Here is a 26,148-nt window from a genome sequence, read left to right on the forward strand (position 1 = left end):
GTTCAGTATTTTTATAATGTTTTTATGAATGAAATGTTCTATATGCGTTTAGGTATGAAATGTTTTCATGTTTATATAATGAGTTCTGAGCTACATTTTTTGGCTGTTGAATGAAATGCTTTATATGTTTTTATGAATGAAATGTTTTTGTGTTTATACAATGAGCTTTGAGCTGCATTTTTTGGTGTGGCTTTAAGGGCTCTTGTTAATTCCTAATTATTTTTGCATGCTAATTGGCTGCTTTGCTGTTTAAAAGTACTACAGTTTGGATCGTTATTTGTCTGATGAAGCAGCTGCTGCTGCAAAAGCGCTTACTGTTTGTTCTACTGTTTGTTCTGGGATTAAATTCTTGAATTTTACTGCTGTGTTCCGCTGCCTCCTTTGACTGTGATATTGTATGTTTTGAATGTCTTTTGGCCTGAAGTTTGTTGAGTCTGTTTTTTTTTTTTGCCTTGTTATAAAAGAAAACTAAATTAAGGAAGAAACCTTTAACAAACCTGAAGGAAGGCTGAAAAATGTGTCACTTTATGAATTAGTTTTCCTGTCTCGTCACATTTTTTAGGACTTCAGCAGCAAATGGTTCAAATACAACTGCCCTATTAAAAAGAGAATTTGAAATTTCAGTTTCACATCTTCATGAAAATTTTGAGAAAATAACCATGGAAATTTTCCCATAACAGACCCAGTAGTTGCTACTCTTGGAGATTCATCTGCTGAGTCATAACAGCGCTTCAAAGAATGTTTGACTGAGAAACAAAAGTAGTAAGACCGTTTAGAGAAGATTTACTCTGAGATGAAGGAAATGAGGCAGTAATGTTCCTCATACTGTCAAAAGAAGAAAGCAAACACTTTTAACATGTGAACCAGACAAGTAAGAGCGGTAGAATACATTCTTTTTCAAAATCTATCAAGAGCTTTCCCATCCTTGTCACAGGGTAAGGAATTAGAATTTACAAAATCGTTAGCTGCAGAATAATTTGACAAAGAAATCACTGCAGGGTCGAATCTGGGATTTGAAAACAAGTATTTATAAGACTGAGGAACCTTACACAGTCTGTCTGCCTTCTCAGGGGTTGTAGGCTGGCTGTCAGGCATGTTGCAAGTTGCAATAAAACATATCCACCAAAGCTGAAAGAACTGGAGCCAGCCATAGGATCATCAAATTCCAGTTCTAGTAAATCATAATATTTTTTCAAAGAAACTGAAATGCCAACTTGTTTGTATTGAAATTATGGGTTTAGTCTAGATATAGTTTCAGAACAGGAAAATTTTTATAATGGAAAATAAAATGAAATACTCTCCTCATAGTCAGAATCTGCAGTTGAAGGAAAGTAACTGAATTTGTTCTCTCTTATTCAGTCTCCTGCTCATTAAACTGGAAGTCATGAGAAACTAAAGAATGTCTTTTATGAGAAGAACTAGAATGTGAAGGGTGAAAAGCCTGAGCTAAGCCCAATAAATCTTCCACAGCTAGGGTAAAAGGGACAGGGAAAGATAAATCTTTAACATTCTGCTTCTTTTTAATAGGACTGTCCATAGAAGCAGACCAACTCCTATCAGGAGCATCATAACTCTCAACCTCTAAGAGCAAGAAATCTGGACAAAGACATAAACAATTGGGGGAACAAAGGCCCAAAAATTGGGACAATTTTTAAATATTGCTCTTACAAACATAAAAAGTTGATGGAATAACATGCTTTGCAGTATAAAGTCTGTAACTCAATGTCTGCCATTATTTTCTACTCTAGTCTTCAATGATTTACCAGAAAACCACAATTTTATGAGAAACAGACCAAAAATATGAGCCAAAAATCTGGACATTCTGTGAAAATCTGTACAGTTGACAGGAATGGGCCTCACCCCAGGGAATGGTCATCATAATCCAGCAGAGACTCATTCCCTGTTTTTTCTTCTGATACCAACTAGAGTCATTCTCCCATGTCCACTAAGGACACTTCTACAACCACATAGGATGTGTCTAACCCCAGTCCATGGTTGCTGAATGGACAACGCCTGGGTAAACCAAGGAAGATGATGAGTGGTCTGAGAAATTTGAACTGGTCACTACAGGATCACCCAACTGAGGCTGAGGTAAGGAAGCCGATGGTGAACAGGCAAAGGATATCTTGGAATTTTCTTTTATCTTGTGTCTGGAAGAAGGAAAAACTGAGGGACCAGTAAGCTGTTTCCATAGTTATGACAAGAAAGAAATGTAAAAGCGGCAAGCAATACCAACAATAGTCAGTAAAAGGTATGTGTGCAAAAGAGTGTTTTCACAAAAATTGCACAATGACAAACACAAAACACACTATCCCAGCCCCTAAACATAACTGGTAAAATTATGAACAATAAAAAGTAGAGTAAACTTGAATAAAACAAAAGTTTGCACTAAAAACAATTAAAGAACCATGATTATTCAACTTACAGAAATGTCATGAGACTGTCCTAAAAAAAATTAAAACCTAGCAAAAAACAAACAGTTCTTTGAAAAAAATAATGTTTTATTCAAAAATAAATATGAAAGTTTTTTTTTTCCTTAAGGGAAGTTATCTGCCCAGCAATTGAGAAACACTAGTTGACCATCAATCCTTGAAAGACTGCAAGGGAACCACTCCAGCAGCAGGAAAGCTCTGTAGGGCTTGGTGCACACATTACTGATTTTCTCCATGCCTATCTCTAACTTTCAACAATATTGTCACATGGAAGGTGCCCTTAAGTTTGGATGTGGGCTGGCTGTTATATCCTAGCCATGATATAAGACATATAGCTTAGGCTACTGCAGCTGTGATGTTATGAAGAACATTTCCCTTTTCCTTTGAATATCATGTTGTACCAGTGATCAGGAAATCCTTCCACCTGACACAGCTGATTGCAAAGGTTTTTTTTACCTCTATATCTACAGAAGTTATTACCACTGACTAATCAGGCCCATCATCAAATACAATACAATGCCCCCTTTGGGAAGTATCTTACTAAACATATAAAGTGGGTGGAGAAGCCCCAAAGTTTCCTGGGAAAAAAAGATCATGATCCTAAAGAACCCGAGCTACCAAATGAGGCAGAAAGCCTTGTCCCTGTAATTCAGTGTAGTATAAACGCCTTAGAAGTGATCTCTGCCTTGCCTGTCAGGCCAATGAGGATATGGTTTTCCAAGATCTCTTATTTCTCCACAAATCAAACTGTCCAGCAAATGCTAGAACCAGAGATCAGAACCTGTTTCCACAAATAAATAAATCATGGTGGACAGACAGATTTGAAATGCAAAGACTGGAGCAAACTTCCTGTTTAGATCAAGCAATGTGACACACTATCCTCCTTTAGGAAGGAGTTAGACAATAGAATGAGTATTCAGAAATTAACCCACCCCCCATATGATTGGCCTAAGGGTGGGTACTGGCAAGGGGTCCAGTTGCCTTATACACTCTGGCTTTTGGTGACCACATCAAAGTACTCCCTGGTAGTATCTCTAGAGCAGATGTCCCCATTATTTAATCACTGGAAGCCACATAAACTGGAATAAATCCTGTCTAATCTGATCTTACAGCATTGCTTTTATGTGCATGGAGATAGGTATTACCCATTCTTAGCTCCTACCTGAAGACAGGACCAAGAAGGACATGTCCTTGGTAGCCTGAATAAGGAGTGGAAGGTTTGGGTCTGCATTTTCTGGGTGTAACAGGAAACTTCATCTTCGTGTTGTATTTAGCACATATGAGGGTGCAGTTGTTGAGTACTCTATGAGATGTCAGTGGCTGAACATCCACTATAAGATCATGGATCAATTTGTTAGTAATAGACCCCTCTAACCAAGCACTGGAATGGTGGGACAGTTTCCATCATTCTAATGGTGTTTTCCTCTTTCTTGGAGTCAAACCTGTTACATGTGCAGACCACAGATGTTTCACTATTGTGATGAGGAGCTCCTCTCAGCTCAACCATGGTCAAAGGAAGTTGTCCCTTTTGCACAGAAGGCTACATGTGATCTTGCTGGAGCAATGTTCAGTCCTTCAGGAGGGAACATATCTTCTGGGACCACTCTTGACTTGATCCAACAACCAGTCAATTGGGTGGCACATTAATTAATAAGAAGGCATGTGGGTACAGTCTCTATACAGAGAGGTATTAGATATCTCAAAAGGACATAGTCAGAAACAATACTCTTTCAGCAGCTGAGATCCTTGGAGAAAAGAATATTCCAGCACAGCCTCAAAGCTACTCTCCCAATATTCTACCATAATTAAATATTCAGGAATTATATTTTGTCCAGATATTTTTGGAGTGTGGCACCCCAATATCAGCCTTTTTGTCTCCCAGAGGAATGAAATCTTTTACCACTTCTGCTAAGTGTGGTAGGGTGATGGGTGGTATTGTTAGATGCATTCTGTTTTCTTTGTCAGGGAAGATTCCATTACACCTTCTAAACTTTCATCTCAGGGAAGTGAAGACCAGAACTTATGTTTTCCCCTTGATAACTCAGAAGGGTTTAAGTTTAGGTTTTCAGGTTCCTAATAGTTGTAAAAATATTCTCTATCCATTTAAGGAAAGGTCTATAGTTTGATTGACAAGTGATTCAGCTTCTAGGTCTGTATCCTGCTGGTGACTCTCTGCTCTCACCAGATCTCCTGGCTATATCAGGGGTGATGAAGTTGCCATGAAGTATTTACCTGACAGGCATACTCTGCTACATGGAAAAAATCTCTGCTTAGATAGAAAAGGATCCTATGACACTCCAGACAGTCAGCATTTAGATGCTTAAGATACACTCAGGTACTTGTATAATCAGGGTCTCAATTATTACATGATGAAGATGCATGTGTTTTTTATTTATTTATACTCAATAAGATCTTGTAGGGGATAGGGCTGTATCTCAACTTGGTGAAGTAGCTCCTTAAAGGCATTCTGCATTTCCACTCATGTCCAGAGAACTTCCACTCCTGCCTGTGACCTGAATATCATGCCTGACATGTTTACTCCTTCACCATTTAAAGACTCTGTTTCAAAGCTCAACTTTCTAGTGGTCATCATGTCTGCCCAGAGCATGTTTTTGGACCAAGCTCATTTTCTACCAAAAGTGGCATCAGAACTTAAGCAGTCCAGTTATCTACATTTTGTGAAGAAGGGAACAAGGACAGCAGCTGCTTGTCATAATTTAAATATGCACCATTACCTCAGTTTTTATCCAAATATGTTATTTAAACGAATGCAGAATCTTAAGAAGTCAGAAAAGCTGTTCTTCTGCACTGGTCCAGTAAGAAAAAGGCTGGCAGCTGCCAAGCAAACACTTTCTAAATGGAGTGTAAATGTCATTATCTTTTGCCATCAGAAAGTGGACTACGTATTACAAAATTCTGCTGCTGCCAAAGTGTCTTTCCACCACACGTACGGCTACTTCCAGTGCTTTCTTCAAAAATGTCCCCATTGCAGACATTTGTACTGCATCCAGTTGGTCATCCAGTCACAGGTTCATCAATCATTATTGCTTGGACCACGACTCCATGAATCTGGCCTTCTTTGGTACTTCTATACTTCAGGGGTTAGCATTCTATGTTTCACCGTTGGGCAGCCTTTATCTCTTAAATGACTAGCATTTTACTGCTTGAGATGCTCACAGTCTCAGATACAATGACTGGTGTCCTTGATGCTAGGTATAAAAGATGCATTACAACAGTCAGTCTACAATAGGAACTTCCTCGGTGGCCCACAAATATATCCAGTACACCTTTACAGCTCCTCCTGTGTTAGAGTGTCACATAAATCAGGCAAGCATATCTTTTTTATATTTATCCATCAGTTTAATTTCCAGTCCTTCATTTTTTTCTTCCATATTTACAGGCCTGATCTCAACATGTGAAATCACAACATGTACCAGTGAAGGATGTGCATGCCCTAATCATGATGGCTTTATAGAATAATAGTCAAAATGGAGTGGAAAAAAATGACACAGCCCATCCTGGACACATCATGGAGAGTGCCTTTGCAGACTTACTAATATGATAATAATTCATATGTTAATTACAAGACAGGCATGGAAAATAAAAAGTCATCTTTTTTCCCTTTCAGGGTTTGTTCTCCTACTGACATCAGGTAATTGATGATGCATGTCATATATTACTGCTTGTTCATTTCCTTTTAGGGACATGACATATATGACAATATAGCCAAGGCCATCATACTGACAGCATAGGCATTTATTTTTATTTATCTATTTATTTAACATTCATTGACCAGGAAAGTCTGACTAGGACAGAGCCTGTTTTCAGCAGAGGCCCGGGGAGAAACGCTCCAGGCGCAGGTCTTTGGAATGTGGGAGGAAACTGGAGTACCTGGAGGCAACCCACACAAACACAGGGTGGACATGCAGACTCCACGCAGAATGCACCCCAGCTGAGAAATGAACCAGAGAACTTCTTGCTGTGATGCAACAATGTTTACACTGACAATCTTCCTAAATGCACTCATTAACTTTAGAGACTCTCATGTTTGCAGACAATCGAAGACTGACCTGATGTTTAAAAAGTTATGGCAGCCTACAGATTCCAGTGGTGTACAGAATGGTCACTGCAGCAAAGTATCCTTGCCTCTTTCTTTAGTTAAAGTCAAGCTTGTCCTCCCCATCCCCCCACCCCCAGCCATACACACACACACACACACACACACACACACACACACACACACACACACACACACACACACACACACACACAAACTGCCATACCCCTGGCACCCAAATTGTTATCAGACCCAAGTCACCTGCAATAAAGACAGGTACCTTGCTCATGTGCTATATGATCCATTGGATAAAAGTAATGCACATCCCCATCTGTTACTACTGAGTTAGGTTACTGTGCTTGATAGTTTTAGTTAGTTGCACAGATACTCTAATTTCACACTACATGCCTCAGATTTCATTCACATTTTGATTTTTTTTAATTATGTCTGGATGTCCACTAAATATACTGAGGCACAAGGGTCTGACAATCCCCTGAGCTTACTGTCCACTACTTCCGAGTATTAACTTAGTATCAGACCCAAGTTATATCATACTAGAAAATGCAGGGTGCCATGTCTTACCTTTTATTCCTGACTTCCAGCAACCGTCATCCAGAGATAGTGAACCGGTAGCCATTATGTACATGTATATCCTTAACTATTCATCCATTCAAATTAAACTGACTTTGTCTACTTGTATACTGCCATATGGCAACATGATAGAGTGAACTCCGTCCACAAAAAGAGGTAGCCTGGCCTTGCAATCATAGTGTCCTGAGCATTGCAGCTGAATTTATTTATCTCCACTTCTCAGCTGGACTTCAGGCCTGCAGACTGCTAAATCAGAATTTGGCTGTCAGCAGCATAGATGGGAACATCATCTGTCCCATTAGGTCAGATTCAAACAGATTTCAAATAATAATTTCCTTGTGGCTGCAACATGCCTAACCTCATCTTAAGAGCTTTAACTGGCTATTATTTTTAGCCAAGGTGTTCAGATATGCTGCTATAAAAACTGTTACTGGTAATGCTGATATGTTACTCATAGGGTGTAGCATGCCTAATACTGCGTGTGAGATACCAATTCGTAATTAAATATTGCTTTGGATCAACAAAACAGCAACCACAAGGCATACGCCTGCTACTGTTTGCATGTGTAAGTTCTCATAAAATTAAATAAAGCCTCATGTCACTCAGTTTCCAACCTCTTACTTAGATAATCAGGAACAAACTCACAAGTACTCAAGCACAGAGTCTAAAAATCATAGACACTTTTTGAAATTGGCACTATTCACTTAGAAAACTGATGATGTTACAGAATTACACGTTAGAGAAGGTAAAAAAATGTTCACTTCTAATTAAGGACAGGCCTGAAAACCATGGAGAGCTCAAAGCTGTGCACAGGTAAAAAAGACAACTGGGATTATCAGTCTATCACTAAAAATAATTTTCTGCATTGCTTGATTCATTTCTGAGGTACTAAAGAACACTGGGAGTACAATTTAATTTTAGTACTAATAGCATATGGTCTGAAAAAAACATCAGGTAGGTCTAAAATAGCAGAATCATAACCTATTTTATTTGTGCACCATTACTTAGGAAGTGAGTAGGAGTGTGAAAGATAACTAGCAAGAAGGAAAGCGTACCATCTCTTTATTAGTAACTGTTGCAAAGAATGGATATCACAGTTGTCAGACCAGAATTATGTTAAAAAGCTATATACTACAATGACTTTTATAGCAGGATGTCTTTTAGCCAGTTTGTTCCCATTCTCTCAGTGTTGGCAATAGATTTGATATGGATGTTTGCTATTTTTAGTGCAAGTTCATTAAATATTTATACAGGCATCAAAAACATTTTTACTTTGAAATTGGTCCAGGCTTATAAAGGGCCCACAGTGAAACTGTAACGAAGACCAGGAAGAATGTAAAAGACGAGAAGGTTGTTAGGAATACCAGGAGTCCAGTTACTGCTTCACCAGACCTTGAGAGCAGCATCCTACACTGGCCCAGTACTGGAACTTAATATTCTCATAATGGCAACATGCTACACCACAGTAGTAATAGCTGAACATAAACTCAGACAGTACAGTTCAGGTGGTTAGGAAAACAGGCAAAGAAATTACTGCCCTTTTCTAGATGGATCATTCACAAAATCTCTCAAGGCATGATAAAATATTGGCTAATAACCAAACTAACCATGTTTGGGAAGTACTTCGGGAACATTAATTAAAAAGCTGAGCACTTTCATCCTTTCTTTTCTTGGATTTTATAAAAATGTGTACACAAACAACTTACACGCTTTTTGTACTGGGGTGTCATGTGACTAAACAATAATGTGGACAGCACTTCAAAACAACTTTAACCTGCATAATTATAAACAGATATATACAAGATCACAACTAAAGGTATGACTCCAATATAATGAATGTGTAAAAAATTAATGTGTAAAAAAGATAATGCATCAAAACATGATATCACATACATAATAAATAACTGTGAATGGACTTTTATAATATGCATAGATCTTTGTTTTAAGCTAGGAATATTTGATAAATGTTCATTTAAACCAAACAAATAGTGACGCTTAAATGAAGTTGGTATTTGCGTTCATAGCATTCAAATAATTTTTTCCAGGAACAATCTTTTTCACTAATGCTATTTTTTCCAGTACAAAAATAGGAACTTTTTAAAGTTGCGGCAACAAATATAGTACTTACACAGGGCATTATTTTTATCCTTGTGTAAAATATCATAAAAATTTTGATAAATCATATCCTTTATTGCCTTTCAGGTTTACCAACATAGAAAGCATCACATGTGGTACAAATGGCAATATAAACTAAGCTTCTAGCATTGCAATCATGTAATAGATTAAGGAAATGTTTTTACCATAATTTTAGTTGAATCAAAAAATATATTACACTGTTTACAGCATTCACATTTTAACATTTTGTTTGTCTCATGTGCAATGCTCTTTTCAAGAATGGATTTAATATTAACATTTCTGCTGTATGTTATCTTATGTGTTGACCCTAACCAGTCGATTAAATCGGCACAGAACACTGCACTCCAGTTCTGCTCAAAAATTTCTCTAACATCAAATGAATGAAGAGAAAAAATGTGATGAAAGCTCTGATATTCTGAAAAGATTCTTTAATGTCAGAAATTTCAGAAAGAACTATGTGTTTAAAACTGTCACTCTTCCCTCTTTGACAACAAGACTCACTTTATTGAGTAATTGTATAGGATAATCTCTTTGTAGTAAAATTGTTTTAACTTTCAGTCTCAGGCAAACTTTGGCAATACAATTAGGCATTAGACAAAATTGGTTTCCGGAAGGTATTTACCATCAAAAAACAAACAAAAAAAATGTTTTTCAGTGCAAGTTCCATAAAAAACTATGTTAATCTAATGTCCTTACTATCTAAACCTTTAAATGTAGTAATTTTTCATAAATCACTCCATGCCAATTTCATGGGGTATGACAGTGTAAAGCTCCTTAATATCACTAGTATTAAATCATCTGAAATGGAGTCTGGGAAGTGTTCTGTGTTTGTGATCATTGAAAATGTTATTTAACTTTCGGTCTACAAACTTGCCAGTGGTTCTGTTATAGAAACTGATGCTGACACAACCATATGCAAATAATGATTGTAAATATGTTTACACTTTAGGCATTTCAAAAATGGAAGGAACAACTGGATGTTCAACATGCAAAAAAATTAAACACATTTTTGTTTATAACCTGCTGCAACAGTAAATCTTTTAAAATAAAATTATTCTTAGCATATGCTATATGTATGCCATTTTGAGAAACAATAACATAAAAAAGCATTGTCTTCTAATAACTGATTCATTCTGGCTGAATAATTAATAGAATCACAGTTGTCTGGTTTCATCAGTTTGATAATTTTATTAGTAGAAATGTCAAATAAAGTTATCCAGTCATATACAGTTACATTGTAAAGTCTAGTCTTCTTTTTCTGACACAGCTTTCTAAAATCTTGCTCACAAAACTAGTCAAACACTTCAATTAGTGGATGCTGTGAAGGAATAAAACAATTATTTCTCATAAAAGGATTGACATTAGAATCAAAATCGGATGTTGCATCATATAACAAAGATGAGTTCAGCTTCCATGTGTGATGTTTTAAATTACCCAAGGTCTTAGTTGTGTCAGTCCTATGATAAGGTAAAAAGAGAAGTCTTTTTAAAAAGCTTCAGAGGAGTTTCAAACACGTTAAAATAGTTAAAATTAAAAATGGAAAATTCACCATCAGAAGTAATATCTGCCTTCATTCTCTAAATGAAAAAAAAGCTAAGCTTTTCTGATTCTTACCCTGCCTCTGCCCCTCTAATGACAGGTCTGATGACTTCACTGAGATTGCCTTGCTATCTGATAATAATCCTGATCCATTCGCTGACTGGTTTGTGTGTATTTCGCCTTGTTAGCCAACCGTTCCAACCTCCTTGTGAAAAAATATCTAAAATACTATTAGAAACAATTGCCATGTTGTCATGAGCATCCAAAGTTGGAACATTAAGCTCTTGATTGGACTTAATAATATAATCTATATCCATATGTTCAGATACTGAAGGTTTGTGCGCGTTGACTTTGGTTTAGGATATGTCCAATTCTCCACATATTCAGTTTCATCTCTCAAGAACTCTTTTTACTTCTTGATCCTGATGGAATTGAGGGTCTTATTGTTCTTAAGAAAACAATCATTGTATTGTGATTTATGTGACTCATACAAAAGCTTTTGACTGATAAAGTCATTGAGTTGTTGAGTCTCTTTTAGTAAACTCTTCTTACGTTTGTCATTGGGTTTAATTAACATGGACATGAGTTCAAACCATGTCTTGCAAACAGTTCAGTGAGATCAATGTCCAATGTAGAGTGGTGTCTATAGCATTTAGGAATTTCCACACTCTTAGTATTTAGGGACCCTCTTAACAGATATATAACAAAGAAGAGTTCAGCTTCCATGTGTGATGTTTTAAATTCAATATACATTTTTTTCCATAGGTCATCAAGTTCATAAACAGTTAACTTAGCTTATTAGGTTGGGGTATTCATTTTCCCAAGCCTTCGAGGATTCTGCTGTATTGTTTACTTATTGTTAATATGTGTTTCTTTCAGAGTTTATTTCAGTATTTCTTGCACTGAGTTGCACTTTGCACCTTGCTTGTATATGTATATTTACTTTTTTGTCTTGTTCTTATTAGTTGCATGTATGTCGTTTGTCTTGTTCCTAATAGATGTATGTATGTTGTTTATGTAATTCATACTTGGAGAGTCACTGACACTGGAGTCAAATTCCTTGTATGCGTGCACACTTGGCCAATAAATGTGATTTTGATTCTGATATACACTTGTGTACAAAATGTTATCAAGATGTATTGTCTTATAGTATAGAACTTTTTTTTTCTTAAGTGAACTTAGCTCCTGAACAACTATGCCTTCTTTTGAACTAAGTTGGTTGCTGAAGTGAATAGAAGTGTTTAAGCAGCTATTTAAAGATATGTGATCAGCCATTTTGGGAATTGTGTATTCTCTCAAATTCACCTGTTCCAACTGAACTGTTCTTATGTGAGAAGATTGGAAATGAGCAGAACATGACCCTGTTTCTCCTTTTATCTGTAACAAGCAAAGATGCTGGTATACCTTGATTCATAATGCTCTCAGGCAGAATTAAATACCAAGAGAGTTGCAGATGTAACTGTGTTAACTCACCAGGTTAAGCACTTGAGGTATCTAGACTCGAAAATTGTAAGATGGATGTATGCTGGGCATGTTTCACATTTAAAGTAGTGGCTAATACTGTATCACAGGCCATCATTATGCATAGACAGAAAGCAACGCCTAATCAAGTTTTGAAATGTCAGATAGACAAAACTAAAGATATAAAAATTATAGTGGGTGAGGAGTAAACAGAAACAGAATTTTTCAACTGCTAAAATTCAGCCATTAGACTAATATCCCTTTATCTGTGTTACTTGTGTTGAGCTTTTCTAGCCTACTACTTTTTTCTGGTCATGTCCACAGCAATTCATTTATACATGACTGTACATACTACAGGTAGGATTCAAGACGATGCATCCAATGATTCTTTATAGTCTGTACAATGTGATTATGACCCTGCTGTGGGTCTGATCACTTTATCATTGCAAATTGTGTCATGATTAAATAAGAATTTTCCCCAGTGCCACAGCGGTTATACTGGTTCCACATTCTAAATGGCCTGAATCATCTGGAGGAGTAGCAGGGCTATAATTGTGGATGATCCACAAAGTGTACTATATTGTACAATATTAATGTGTGAGGTCTCCCACACTTCCCAACAATACACAATGTAATTCTTATTGATTGTGGCTGCCCCCTCCAAACGTATGACTTACAGTATGGTCCCACCTCCACCCTTCTCTTATTACTATGTATGTGATAATGTTAATGTCTAGATTTTGCACATTCCCTTATATTATATTATTCCACTACTAGGGCCTCCTTATAAAAATATAACTGCATTCAATGTTCAGAGCTATCCTTCCCTTCCCTTATTATATTATAGTGCTCATTATAATGATATAATAGTATCCACTGACTGTGCCTGAGCATCTCCACATTCCTCCCCTTGACACAGTATGATCACAGCTATATGAATTGCTATATGAATTGCTCTCAGACTCAATGCCTAAATATGGTGTAGAAAATGAATTCCATCATAAGCAGCTTATACAACTCTTTAGCATGCAATTTTATATTGCCAAGTTGATCCATACCCAAGGAGGTTCAGTAATACACTCATTCAGTGCAGCTAACAACGGTGAAATATGAGCTTGTAAATTAAATATGCTGACTAGGCAGCCAAAACAAGCAAATAGTCTGCCTTAGGAATAAATGCAGAGCATGGACACTGATGAAGGAATGTCAGCACTCGACCACTGTAAAGAATAAATTTATTGTTCCAAATCCACGTAATTACCAGGCAATGACATGATGTGCTTTATATCCTAGTGTCTTGCCTGGTAATTAGGTGGATTTGGAACAATAAATTCTTTACAGTGGTCAAGTGCTGGTATTCCTTCATCGGTGTCCATTCTCTGCATTGGTTGGTTTACAAATTTTTGGACACCTTCCTGTTTTGTTGTGGTTTGCTGCCTTAGGAATACCCTCCATGACATCAACAAACTACAGCTCACCTCCTATGGAAAACTAAAGCTAAATGGGATACTCTGCAGAATAATGACATTCCTAACTTGAAATTTAAAACAATATGCTGAAATTTGAAGAAAATACAGGAAACAAAGAGAATACAAATTCTAAAGCACAGTTAGAAAAAAATGAAAATTTGAAAGATTTCTTAATCATTTTTTGGGAGGAGGCACACAGTAATGTGAGTTAGAAGAACAGAGTGAGGCTCATTTAAACCAAAAGGGTTCTTTGACTTTGTATCAATAAGTCTCCCAAAAAAAACTAAGAAAAAAAATTGAGCCTCCCCTATATGTCAGAAAAGTATGCTGAGCCTCACCGCATAAAAAAGCATATGCCACACTGTATACATACCCAACCAACACATACTCTTGAAGTAGCCAAAATTTCATATAGTAAGTTATACTTGTATAAATTATTTGAAACTATACATGCGCATATTCATTGATTATTACCATTCAACATTTAGCCTGATCCCACATAAAAACGATACCACATAGGGAATATTTTAAACAAAGAACATTTTAGACTTCCTCAGGCCTTTTTTCAGACAAAACGTGGCCTCGATGGGGAGAATGGTCTCATTATTTGAGAAACATTGTTTTAAGCAAGTCTTTCTTCCCCATGCCTAATGTGTTCATGCTGCATATATATATATATATATATATATATATATATATATATATATATATATATATATATATATATATATATATACAATAATATATACACACACACACACACACACACACACACATATATATATATATATATATATATATAAGCCTAGCCAGAGTGTGTCAGATTTCGCCACCACATTGATTAATTAACTGAGCCTCTGTCAAGAAAAGCCAATGAAGTGATCCCAGGGGTGTATTTTTGGTTACCCATCCACTCGTCACGGTTTGTCTTGAAGAGTGTTAGTGAGGGGCTCTGCCTAATGTAGTTAGGAATTTTGTTCCAAAGCATGGGGAGTCTCTTTGACAGGAATCTGTCCCTCCAGCATGTTCGTGTGGCAAGGTTTAGCTCACTAGAGTGAGTGGCTTGCAGTGACTTGGATTTCTTTAGGTTGAACATGTCCATCAGATCTGAGTTGGACATGGCTTTGTAAGTCAGGCAGAGATCACCTCTGAGTAAGCGATATGTCACTGAGTACAGCTGGAGTTTTTCCATTCGGGCTGCATAGGACATATGTTTGAGGCCATTAATCCTCTTGGTGAGGTACTTTTGTGGTCTTTCCAGCTGCTGTAAGTGTCTTGTGAGTTACATCCCAAATGGGGCATTGTACTCTATGATGGGTCTGATGAGTGACGAGTAGAGGGGCACTATAACTTCTTTATTTCTAGATGTGAACCCTTTAGTAATTAGATGGGCTACAGAGAAGGATTTCCTAACTACTTTGGCAATATGATTGTCAAAGGAGAGATTACTATCTACCTGGGTCCCCAGTGCTCTTATTAGCTCTTCTGTATTAAGAGGGCTGCCACCTATGGGGTAATTCATGGGTGTTTTGTTTTTCCCAAACAGGATGACTATGCATTTTTTGGCATTTAGCTTGAGACCATGACTTTGACCCCAGGTGTCCGTCTCAGTAAGGCCCTTTTGGAGAATGTCCATGTCAGCCGGAGAGTCCCAGTTTGCAGTCATCGGCGAACTTGGTTAGCCATAATCCTCCTGTGCTTGCCTGTACTTCTGAGAAGTATATGCTGAACAGTAGGGATCCCAGGACCGTGCCTTGTGGGACACCACTTGTGACTGGTTTAGAGTCAGACCTGGAGCCCGCTGTTCTTACCATGTGAGTTCTGTCTATAAGCCAGTTGGCAACCCATCTCGTGATGTAGGGTTTTATGTTCAGGCTGGTGAGTTTTTCTATAATTCCCGAGTGGGGAATGGTGTCAAAAGCCTGGGTGAGGTCAAGGTAGGCTGTGTGAACCACGTTCCCCTCATCTGTGGCCTTGGTGACTGTCTCGAAGAAGTCAGCCAGGTTTAGTAGGCATGATCTGCCCTTAACAAAGCCAAACTGGGTCAGGTCAAGTGTTTGGAGGTTCCCAATGTCTTTGTTAATGAGTTCCATGATGATGCGCTCCATAGCCTTTTAGACCAGGCTAGTCAGGCTTATGGGGCGATAGTTACCAGGGTCAGTTGTGGCCCTTCCTTTGTGGAACGGAATAACTATTGCTGTGCACCATTCTATGGGCATGTAGCCTGTGTAAGGGCTGAGGTTGAACAGTGTGTTTAGGTAGGAGGTTATTTCGTGCTGTAGTTCATGCAAGACGCAGCCTGGGAAACCATATGGCCCCATTGATGCTGTGCTTTTGGCTTTTGAAAGGGCTGTTTTCACCTGTGCGTCTGTGATTTCTGGGACACTACACTTTTCTTGTATTGTTGTGGGCCCTTTTGAGGGTGAGAGGGGTGTGAAGTTTGCACTGAATATATATATATATATATATATATATATATATATATATATATATATATATATATATATATATAATTTTTTTTTTTTTTTACTATTGAGAGTTGATCTATTCCTTTGTCTACATGCCTCAGCTGCCACAACTTCCACAGACGCCCCAGTTTGATTTTAGCTCAGACATTTCCTCTGTGCCACCTAAAAATTCTATTTTTTTGATAGAACATTGATTATTAAACTAAAGAAACAGTACAAAACATTACAGTTAAGAAGGTATTATTGTTCATAAAATGCTGGCAAATGCACATCTTATTAGCCTCCTAATGCTCAAATGAATAGTGGGAATATTTTTTTAAATGTTTCTAATTTATGTTCTTTGCCTCTTTTTATTTTTGGCTATGATCCTGATTCTTGAGGTAACACTTTAAGGCCTATGCACCTGAATAAGATATATGCTGAATTTGTCTGAAATGACAAAATGCTTCAGTTTTATTCATCTTTGCGATATCTCTAGTTCTTGAAAATTAAAAGCAAAGTTCCACTGTGGATGTTGCAGGTGTCTTGTATCCTATCTCTCTCACAGCTAGCTGGCTGGGATCTAAAACAAACTAATAAGCTAGATCTGGGTAATTTTGGTTTGGAGAACATCCCTTCTCCCAGCTCTTGTGTTCAGCTCTGCAATTGCAACAGGGGATTCTTTATGGTACGAAAATCTTTTTTCTAGCAGCTGTGAATATCTTCCCTTCCTGCTCAGTCCTTTGTGTTTCTCTTTCACTTGGTGCCCAAATGAGGATGAGTAGTCATAAGAAACATTAGTGAAGGATGCTTTGTTCATTTTGTATCCAATGTGGCTGAAATTTTCTTCTACAATTCTATGATGTAATTATTTTATTTTGTACGTACTTGTTTTTGGTTTAAATTTACCTGAAAATAGTCCTTGTGGATACCCCAGTTAACACGTTCATAAATAAATAATAAATAAAAAGATGACCACACTGCTATAGTTTCTAAGAAAGGCATGACACTGGACAGTAATACCTGTCCCAGCCAAACAAGCTGCTCCATCTACTGCATTATATAGCAACTGCATGGACAAATTATTAATGCTTGACAAGGCTGGTACTCGGGACACTAACCTGTGCTGTAAGTGACCATGGGGCAACTTTTTCAATGTGTCTTTTGAGGTTTCCCTGCCAAGTCACTCTAATAATAGGTCATATGCATCAGGCAGCTATGAGCTTGAACAGAAAAAATACTTGATACATATACACATTTATAAAAGCTGTCTGCCTGCCTTATCTGGGGCTGGCCACTGGGCTCTCTTTAGAGGGCTCTTTCATTAGAGGAGTAGCCACAATAATGGAACTGGATATGGAAGCTTTACTCCAAAATTCACAGTCCTTCAGAGGCCAAAAGGTATTGTCTGATCCCTTGGACAGAGATGCTGCCACGTCTGGCTTTTGTCAAGCCCAGTGAATGACCAAAGACATCCTGCAGCCAGGAGGAGGAATGAACCAACAGTTAGGAGTGTAGGGGTATAAAGCATCTCACAGGATCTGCATACCCTTCATAGAAAACTGGGTAAGTGGGCCATGGCAGTCTCTGTCTTATCACCTCTAAAATTTTCCCAAACTTGCTGCCAGTCACAAAGAGATCCTAGGGAAGTGTCAATGTTCGGATTAGTATGAGGGGTGGGGGACTCCATAATGGAGTCCAGGTTCTTCCTTTTACACTTCCTTTCCTGGGTAAATACAGGGGACCTAGGCTGAATAGTGAGGAAGATTAGTCACATTTTGGATACATCCATTCTATCTCTAAAATGGTTTTCCATCCCTCTGCCTCTTCCTGTAAGCCACCAGCATGGCTTTCGTAAACACAAATAATGTTATCTTAATATGAGAATGGATGCAGGAAGAGCATGAAAAGAGACAGATATAACTGCTGACAATATTAATACAACAAAAACAAATGTAAAATCAGAATGAGATGTCTTAAATATGCAGGCACCATTCTAAAATTAGAGGGTTTGGAATCTGATCCAGAATAAAAATAAATGAGTGTGAAAATGTTAATGTAAGAGGGCAAAAAAAATTTAGAAATCATGTAATATTTTTCACAGTATGTACCTAATATATATCTGAGATAGCTGTGACTGCAAGAAAATAAATAAATTAAACTGTATTGAATTCTTAACTGGAAAATAGTACTGAAGGGGGAAACTCCTGAAGTTGTCGCCAAATAACGATTTAGTGCAGCAAGAAATGCCCCAATGGCAACAACTAATGTTTTTTTTATTTTTTTTTTGAAAAACGCCCTGTTAAATTCTTCAGGTATGGTAGATCACTTAAACTAGAAAGTTACATAGACTTTTTGACCATTAAATATGATTATAAGTGCTGAAAAGTTGGACTGTGTTTTGAATGTATGCAAAGTTTCATATTTTGATGTAACTAGTATAGTGCTAAGGTAAATTTACTTTTATCGGTGCAATGTAATGCATGCTGCCTCATATACCGGTTTATATCTTTTAACTTTGTGAAGGAGTATGCATGTGTGTGTGTGTGTGTGTGTGTGTGTGTGTGTGTGTGTGTGTGTGTGTGTGTGTGTGTGTGTGTGTGTGTGTGTGTGTGTGTGTTGTGCTGAAAAGTTGGACTGTGTTTTGAATGTATGCAAAGTTTCATATTTTGATGTAACTAGTATAGTGCTAAGGTAAATTTACTTTTATCGGTGCAATGTAATGCATGCTGCCTCATATACCGGTTTATATCTTTTAACTTTGTGAAGGAGTATGCATGTGTGTGTGTGTGTGTGTGTGTGTGTGTGTATGTATATATATATATATATATATATATATATATATATATATATATATATATATATATATATATATATATATATATACACATACAGAGAGAGAAAGAGAGACATGCATGTATATATGTATATATACACAGCAGCATAGTTAGGGCAGGGTGATAGGGGTAACTGCCCCGGTCTAAAAGTGTTGTGGGCACGATTATCAGTTGATCCTGATCTCTCTCTCTCTAATGCAATACCAGCTTTTAAAAGTTTTCCTGGAGCTCGGACTTCTTATCTAAGTTTTCATATTATTAAGGCTTTTGAACTTTTTATGTTTTAAATATAACACCACTGTATTCTCATGCTATTCTTTTTTAGTTAACCTTCTCCTGGCAAAATGAAATCACATCAGTTAAAGCCTGGCGAGATAAGAGTGCTGACATTCTTCCTAATTAAAACAGGATATAATTGTGTCTAATTTTCTACTTGTTTTTATATATCACATGATTAACACAATTAGTCGAGGTTATACTATAATCCAAATTAACCCCTGTGCACGTAATATCATTGAATAATAATTTTCCAAGTTTCAACTTTGAGTTTGTTCTACTAGTCTGAAAGCCTGCAGGGTCCCATATCTCCCCTCTGAATAGTGCTAATTGAGTTCTCTCTGCATTTAAGAACAAGTGATTATATGTTAAACACATATCCAGTAGGTCAGTACTGGGAGTGAGCATGATCCTTGGCATATATGTCAGCAGCTTTGAGAAATCAGATATAGCGGATATCCAATTGATTCTGCATTTGAACACCCATGCAGTTCTGCACTCATTAACCTCATCTTACCTTAGATCTGTGACCATAAGGTTACAGTTATTCATTTCTGGATAACACAAGTTCATTCAAGAATGTAACAATGAAAAGGCATCATAATTAATTCTCATTTCATCTCTAGTTATATTAAGAGTAGACATCAGTGAAAGTTAGATACTTAATGTTAACTATTAAAGTGATAAAACAATCAATTCCACACCACCTGCTAGTAAATTAGGAAATATGACAAAACCCACCAGTGTAGTAGAATCATACAGCATAAATTAGCATAAACAAACAAACTAATAATCCTCAGCCATCAGATGAATGATATTTTCACTTACATTTAAAACTAGTTTATTATTTCCACTAACCAAGTTACTTACCCGCTGTAGTTCTCTGAAGAATAGATGGTACTGTGTGGCAGATGTGGCCCAGTGCAAAGCTCTGGTAAACATTCAGTATGAAGTAATGACCACGAACGGCCATGACTGGCTGAAAATTCTAAACTGATGCTAAAAGAATGAAAAATATATTTTTAAATCAACATTCTGAAGTCTAAATATTTTTTTACCATTTCAGTCATATGGTGCTTTATTTTAAATGATTTATGCTAAACTATAATGACTACCAGCAAATAACACTCCTTATAAAATACAAATAGCTTCTAATTTGATACATCGAGCTATATTAAAATGACACTCCACAAAACCATGCCTTATCCTGGATCTCTTATAATGCTGTCTTATAGCACTACCTTGCACATTGAATCATCAGCATCATTATAACTGAGTTGGTCAACCATTGCTTGCGTGCCCCACAATTTATTGCATACCACTAGAACCTTAGAGTATCACCGCTTCTGCTGCATAGCTAAAGCATCACTTGCAGTAATCTGATGCTGGTCCTAGTGTTCCCACTTCTTATGGGAGACATGAAAATAACTCTAAGGTGGACCAGCAACTAGATACCAGTACTGGCAACATTGAGAAACTCCAGTCATGTGACCAGCACATGACTGGAGGTGCTCCATGTTGCAGATACTGGTATCTAGTTGCCAGTGCACCACAAAAGTGATCAGCCTTTGCACCATATGCCAGGATAGCAGTGGAGACTCCTGCAGTCCTCCATCAGGTATTACGGCTTCACTCCTTTCCATCGAGAAGCTAACATAGAAGGGATCAGTGACCCTTCCACATCACCTCCAGCAAAGGGAATATCACCCCCTTCTTCTGAGGGATAGACCTGGTAGGTACTGGTGACCAAGCACCAGATGTAGTGGCTGTCAGAGACTGACGTGAGTGTCGCTACTACTTCTCCTCCTCCTCTTCTTCAAATATTCATATACATATGATAAAGACATCACTACACTTGTGCAGTGGACTACAACAGAAAACATACACACCTCACAACAAGGAACGGTGTTCAGGCGATGTTGTAGTGTACTGGCTCACCAGATGCACAGTAGCAAGCACCACCCAAACTCCACCCAACACCCAGCAACAGGTTGACGTGACAGTTTACTCCTGAATAAGCAATGACATGTGCTTCTCAGCTGCATGAATATTTTATCGGGAGACAGTGACATTGACAAAAAGGCAGGAGTTTGAGCTGGATGTGGCAGAGTTAAAGATGCTAAGATTTGCACTGGGTGTGACAAGGGTGGACAGGATTAGGAATAGGTATATTAGGGTGTCAGCCCAGGTTGGAAGGTTTGGAGACAAAGCCAGAGAGGCAAGATTACATTGGTTTGGGCATGTGCTGAGGAGGGATGCTGAGTATATTGGGAAAAAGATGCTAAGGATGAAGCTACCAGGTAACAGGAAAAGAGGAAGGCCTAAGATAAGGTTTACGGATGTGGTGAGAGCGGACTTGCAGATGGTTGGTGTGACACAGCAAGATGCAGAGGACAGGAAGAAATGGAAACAGGTGATCCACTGTGGCGACCCCTAACGGGAACAGCTGAAAGAAGATGATGATGATATATATATATATATATATATATATATATATATATATATATATTTGGAAATTGCTGTTTATAGATATGTGTTTCACTGCCTGGAGTAACTTCGTATACAGTCAAATGCTGAGTTAGGCTTGTTGAAGTTGTGGCATTTTTGGAATTGTCTATTAATTAATACAGTATTTCTTTGCCGTTGATGTGACAGTTTACTCATGAGTAAGCAATATCATGTGTTTCTCGGCTGCATGAATATTCATCAGAGTATGTCTAACTGTAGAAGGCAGTGATTTCCTAGCCGTAGTGGCTTGTTATTTATTTCTTTTGTTTTTTTAATTTTGTGCAGAATGACATGTCCCGTCACTGTTCTCCCTTTGCTTTTGCAGGGGGGGGGCAAGCCCCCCTGCACCCCCCCCACTTCAAAATATGAACTCCGAGAGCAGGAAATTTAACATGCATTATCTGGGACATACACAATTACATAGTTATGCTGGCTGACAACACACTGAAAGCGAGGTCTTATTTAATGTTACTTTTCCGTAGTCTGTCTTTTACTGTCACTAACTGTATTACTCTTGAATGACTGTAGTTCCGAATATAGTGCTGCACTCAGCAAAATTTAATTTGTAGCATTTATAAAGCTGAGTTAAGGAAATGGATAAATAATATATAAATACATATATATAAATAAAAACCTACAGGCCTACATCACTTTATTGCTGAAACTCTGCTCAAACTCTGGAGCCTCACAGCCGCAGGAACACTCACTACTCACATATGCTAATCAACAATCACTGTATGCATGATGTCACTGGCAAATATGCATGCCGTGCGAATCACTCATCATTTGCATACAGCGTTACAGGTATTAGACTTGTCAATCAGCCTGGACACGCCCATTCCTGTGCGATAATGCCAGTGAGCCAGTACACTACAACATCGCCGGTGTTCAAACCTTCTGCAGCACTCAGCCATATTAAGGTGATGCTCCTCACTAGTTGCAAAGTATGTATTGTTACTCATATTTGTACATCAGTGTAACTACTTGCAATATAATGGTAGTAACCAAACAGAAAATGCTTAAAGTACATCTCTGCCTTATTTGCCGGATCCGCTGAGTTTCACTGGTGCAGCAGGTCATGATGTTTCCACCTCAGGGTCATCATAGCAATGATGATAATGTAAACCAGTAACATCCCTCAGCATCTGTGCCAGCTCATACCAGGCATCCACCTTCTTCAAATGGTCAGCCCTGCTATCCCTAGAGTTACTATGCAGAAACACTACACAAACCCTACTTTTAACCCTTCCAGATGCAGCTTTGACCTTTCAATAAGTCTTGGAACAATATGGTACCCTGAGTGCATGGATGTTTATTTGTAAATCATATACTGCCCCACATAGTACTGCACCATGACACTACAACTGTACACATGTCACATGCACAAGCAAAGAGATTACATGCCTCATGCTAACTGGGACTTGTACAGCTTGTACCAATATGTATGAGTAGTGCATTATTCACAGGACATGATTCATAGACACTGGCACTATCTGGCTTCAAATGCATAACCTCCTCAATAAGTGCTGCTGTAAACATGACATAAAATGCTGCCACCATATTGTGCAAAACACAGCCGTAACACTGACACACAGGGGGACTGGAATAAATGCTAGGCAGATGAGAAACATTGCAGAGTTAAGGAAAGAGTCCTGACTGGAAAGGTATTTTATCTACTACAAACTATGTGGCGGCTGTCAAGGAGAGCTGGGAATTATGTGTTATTGTAGGTCTAAATGGGACCACACCACACCTACATAGCACATTAGTACCAGGATATGGGGGGAGGGGTGCAGGCTGTTCAGAGAAAATACTTTGGGGATTGCATGCTGTATGGCATGGGGTGGGTTATGTAGAGGCATAGGTACAGTGCCACATGGGGCTATTGAAACTGTGCATAGCAGATCCATATAGAGGAGCAAACATGGTCATAATCATGTGCATGCCAGGGGAGAGCATATACACCCACTGAATGATATGTCCTTAGGCATACAGGTACTGGCATGGCTATCTGAGAGATACAATGTCTAGAAAGGTCTATCAGTCAGGAGAATGAACTGCTACTAGAGACCATCAACATACATGGCATGCACTTCCTGAGCAAAGGTACTACAGGGACTCCATACCAGGACCACATGTGGTTGGGATGGAGCAGGATGTGTGTGTTGTAGTGGCCATAACAGATTAGTACAACATGTGCCTTGGAGGATTACTGAAATGATACTCTATGCAAAGGAAAGGGCATGGTCATCATGGCAGACTAGGCCACCAAAGGAAGGGTGAAAACTGACATAAAGTGGATGACTAGACAGAGACTGCAGTGTTTTGATGTCTCTTGCAATCTAGGGGAATCAGCCCCTCACACCCAAGAATGGCTTGGATGTGGAAGGAGGCTTGGCACCAACCAGCATTGTGTCAGTAGAAATGTAAGGTTAGTAATGTCAGTTTTGTTACAGTGTAGTACACAAAATTGCATGAGAGACTGTGGCCTTTCTGTATTTCTGTTCTAATAGACAAATCTGGTCTGCAAGTGCAATATCCTGCACAACAATGCACAACTTCCAATGTACTGTACAACAGTGTTTCCATGTGTACCAGTATGCGGGTCATGGGGATATGTAAACAATATGTGTATGCTAACCATGGTGTCATATGCTTTCATGCTTTTGTGCATTGGTGGAGGGTTCAGCACAAGAGAACAACACAAGGCTGACATCAGCAGGATGCTCATGGATGCTGATTAGAACATGCAAGTGGCATAGTCTGATGGCACTGTGTGACTATCTACAACACTACAGGGTAAGGGTCACCCACATCCACCATTACAGAATCTACTGTAGAGGTATAGACTCAGCACATGGACTCACAGAAGCATGACAGACAGTCTGTACCTGACAGACTTACACGGGCTTCATCTTTGTTTCCAGTCAATATAGCATCTCATATGTGCACTGCCTATGAGATGAGCATACCCACCATACGGGATAGATGCAGGAGGCACTACTGGTATTACTACAGCGCTGATCCCGATATGTGAGCAGAAATAAGAAACAACCAGATGATGTGCACATTAGTGATTTAGGCACATACTACTGCTTTGCACAGCTCAGTGGAGATATTAACTGTATTCTTTGCCTTATGGCAGGACAAGCACTAACTGCCCAGTGACCCTTCAGTACAGTCTCAGAGAAACAAGTAGATGAGGTCACTGGTGGAAAATATTGCCTCCATAAGTGGATCATGAGACGCATTGCAACTACCATCCAGTCTGACTTTGAAAGCCGTGCAGGTCATGGGGTGGTCTAGATGCAAAGTGGTCAGACACAGGCCATCCAACATCAGGGTACACAAAGTGTTGGTGAGATGGCATCAGGGTCACCTGTGGTACATGGTCTGAAACCCCAGTCATTGGCATCATCTGTGTCATTCATCCCACTCAAAACACAGCATACCTCTTCAGGGGTATTCCTGTAGTTCTACCCAGTCCTTGCTTCCCTCTATGAAAGAGATCCAGCCATGACACTGCAAGAAAAACAGTGGACATCACTAATGGTCCTATTGTGGTAGTCCCACAGGCCTGAAGGATGTAATCCTTGACTCCCCAACCTCTAAGTATAAATGGCATCATGTTCATCTCCTGTGATCCTACCCAACATTATAGTGTTGCAGTCATTTGTCACTGTGCCCCCCTCCCCCCCCCCGTGCAAGTGATGATGACTATGCCCTGCCCTTCCACTAGTCTGTGTTTGCATGGTGATGTCTAATTCCCCTGTGTGGCCAGACAATGCCCTACCCTGCAAAGGTGATTACAATTAAACAAAGACAATTGCCTTAAATACTATATACTGAAAACACAAATCAAATACTACAAATACCCGAATGCAAATATTTTGATGCCAAATAAATGCCTAAACCAAGCTATCCACTCCATGTTAGAGTTAGAGATAGGGTTATTATTAAAGTTATGGTTAGGGCTGGAGTTAGGCTTAGAGTTATGGTTAGGGTTACAGTTAAGTTTAGCAAATATAAGTAAGAATAGAGGAGTGGGGATTACTTGCATGTATTAATCCTAGCCCTATCCTTAAACTCAGTCTTAATCCTAACCATAATTCCTCATCATAACACAAAATAACTCAGCACAAACACAAACACACACACACACACACACACACACACACACACACACACACACACACACACACACACACACACACACACACACACACACACTCACACATACCTTATGTTTACCTTAACCCTAAACCTAATCACTGAGCCAATCCTAACCCTATCCCTAACTCCAAACCTAGTCCCACACAAATAGAATAACAAAATAATTGGTATTTATGAGGGTTTCAACTTGCCAGCATACTTACAATCATTACATACAAGATC

The 26,148-nt window shown here is 38.4% G+C and overlaps 1 protein-coding gene across 4 annotated transcripts in view; it reads right to left on the reverse strand.

Moving 5' to 3' along the window:
* RELN (reelin) overlaps window positions 1–26,148 on the reverse strand; it is a 3,085,913-nt gene that overhangs the window by 1,501,910 nt on the left and 1,557,855 nt on the right. For all 4 annotated transcript variants that reach the window (XM_044088524.1, XM_044088525.1, XM_044088522.1 and 1 more), the window contains exon 15: window positions 20,116–20,244. In XM_044088524.1, coding sequence (XP_043944459.1) covers window positions 20,116–20,244 — 129 coding nt within the window. The remainder of the gene's footprint in view (window positions 1–20,115; window positions 20,245–26,148) is intronic.

This window comes from Protopterus annectens, chromosome 11.part0, assembly GCF_019279795.1.
Source record: "Protopterus annectens isolate FY-2018-M chromosome 11.part0, PAN1.0, whole genome shotgun sequence".
Classification (NCBI taxonomy): Eukaryota; Metazoa; Chordata; order Ceratodontiformes; family Protopteridae; genus Protopterus; species Protopterus annectens.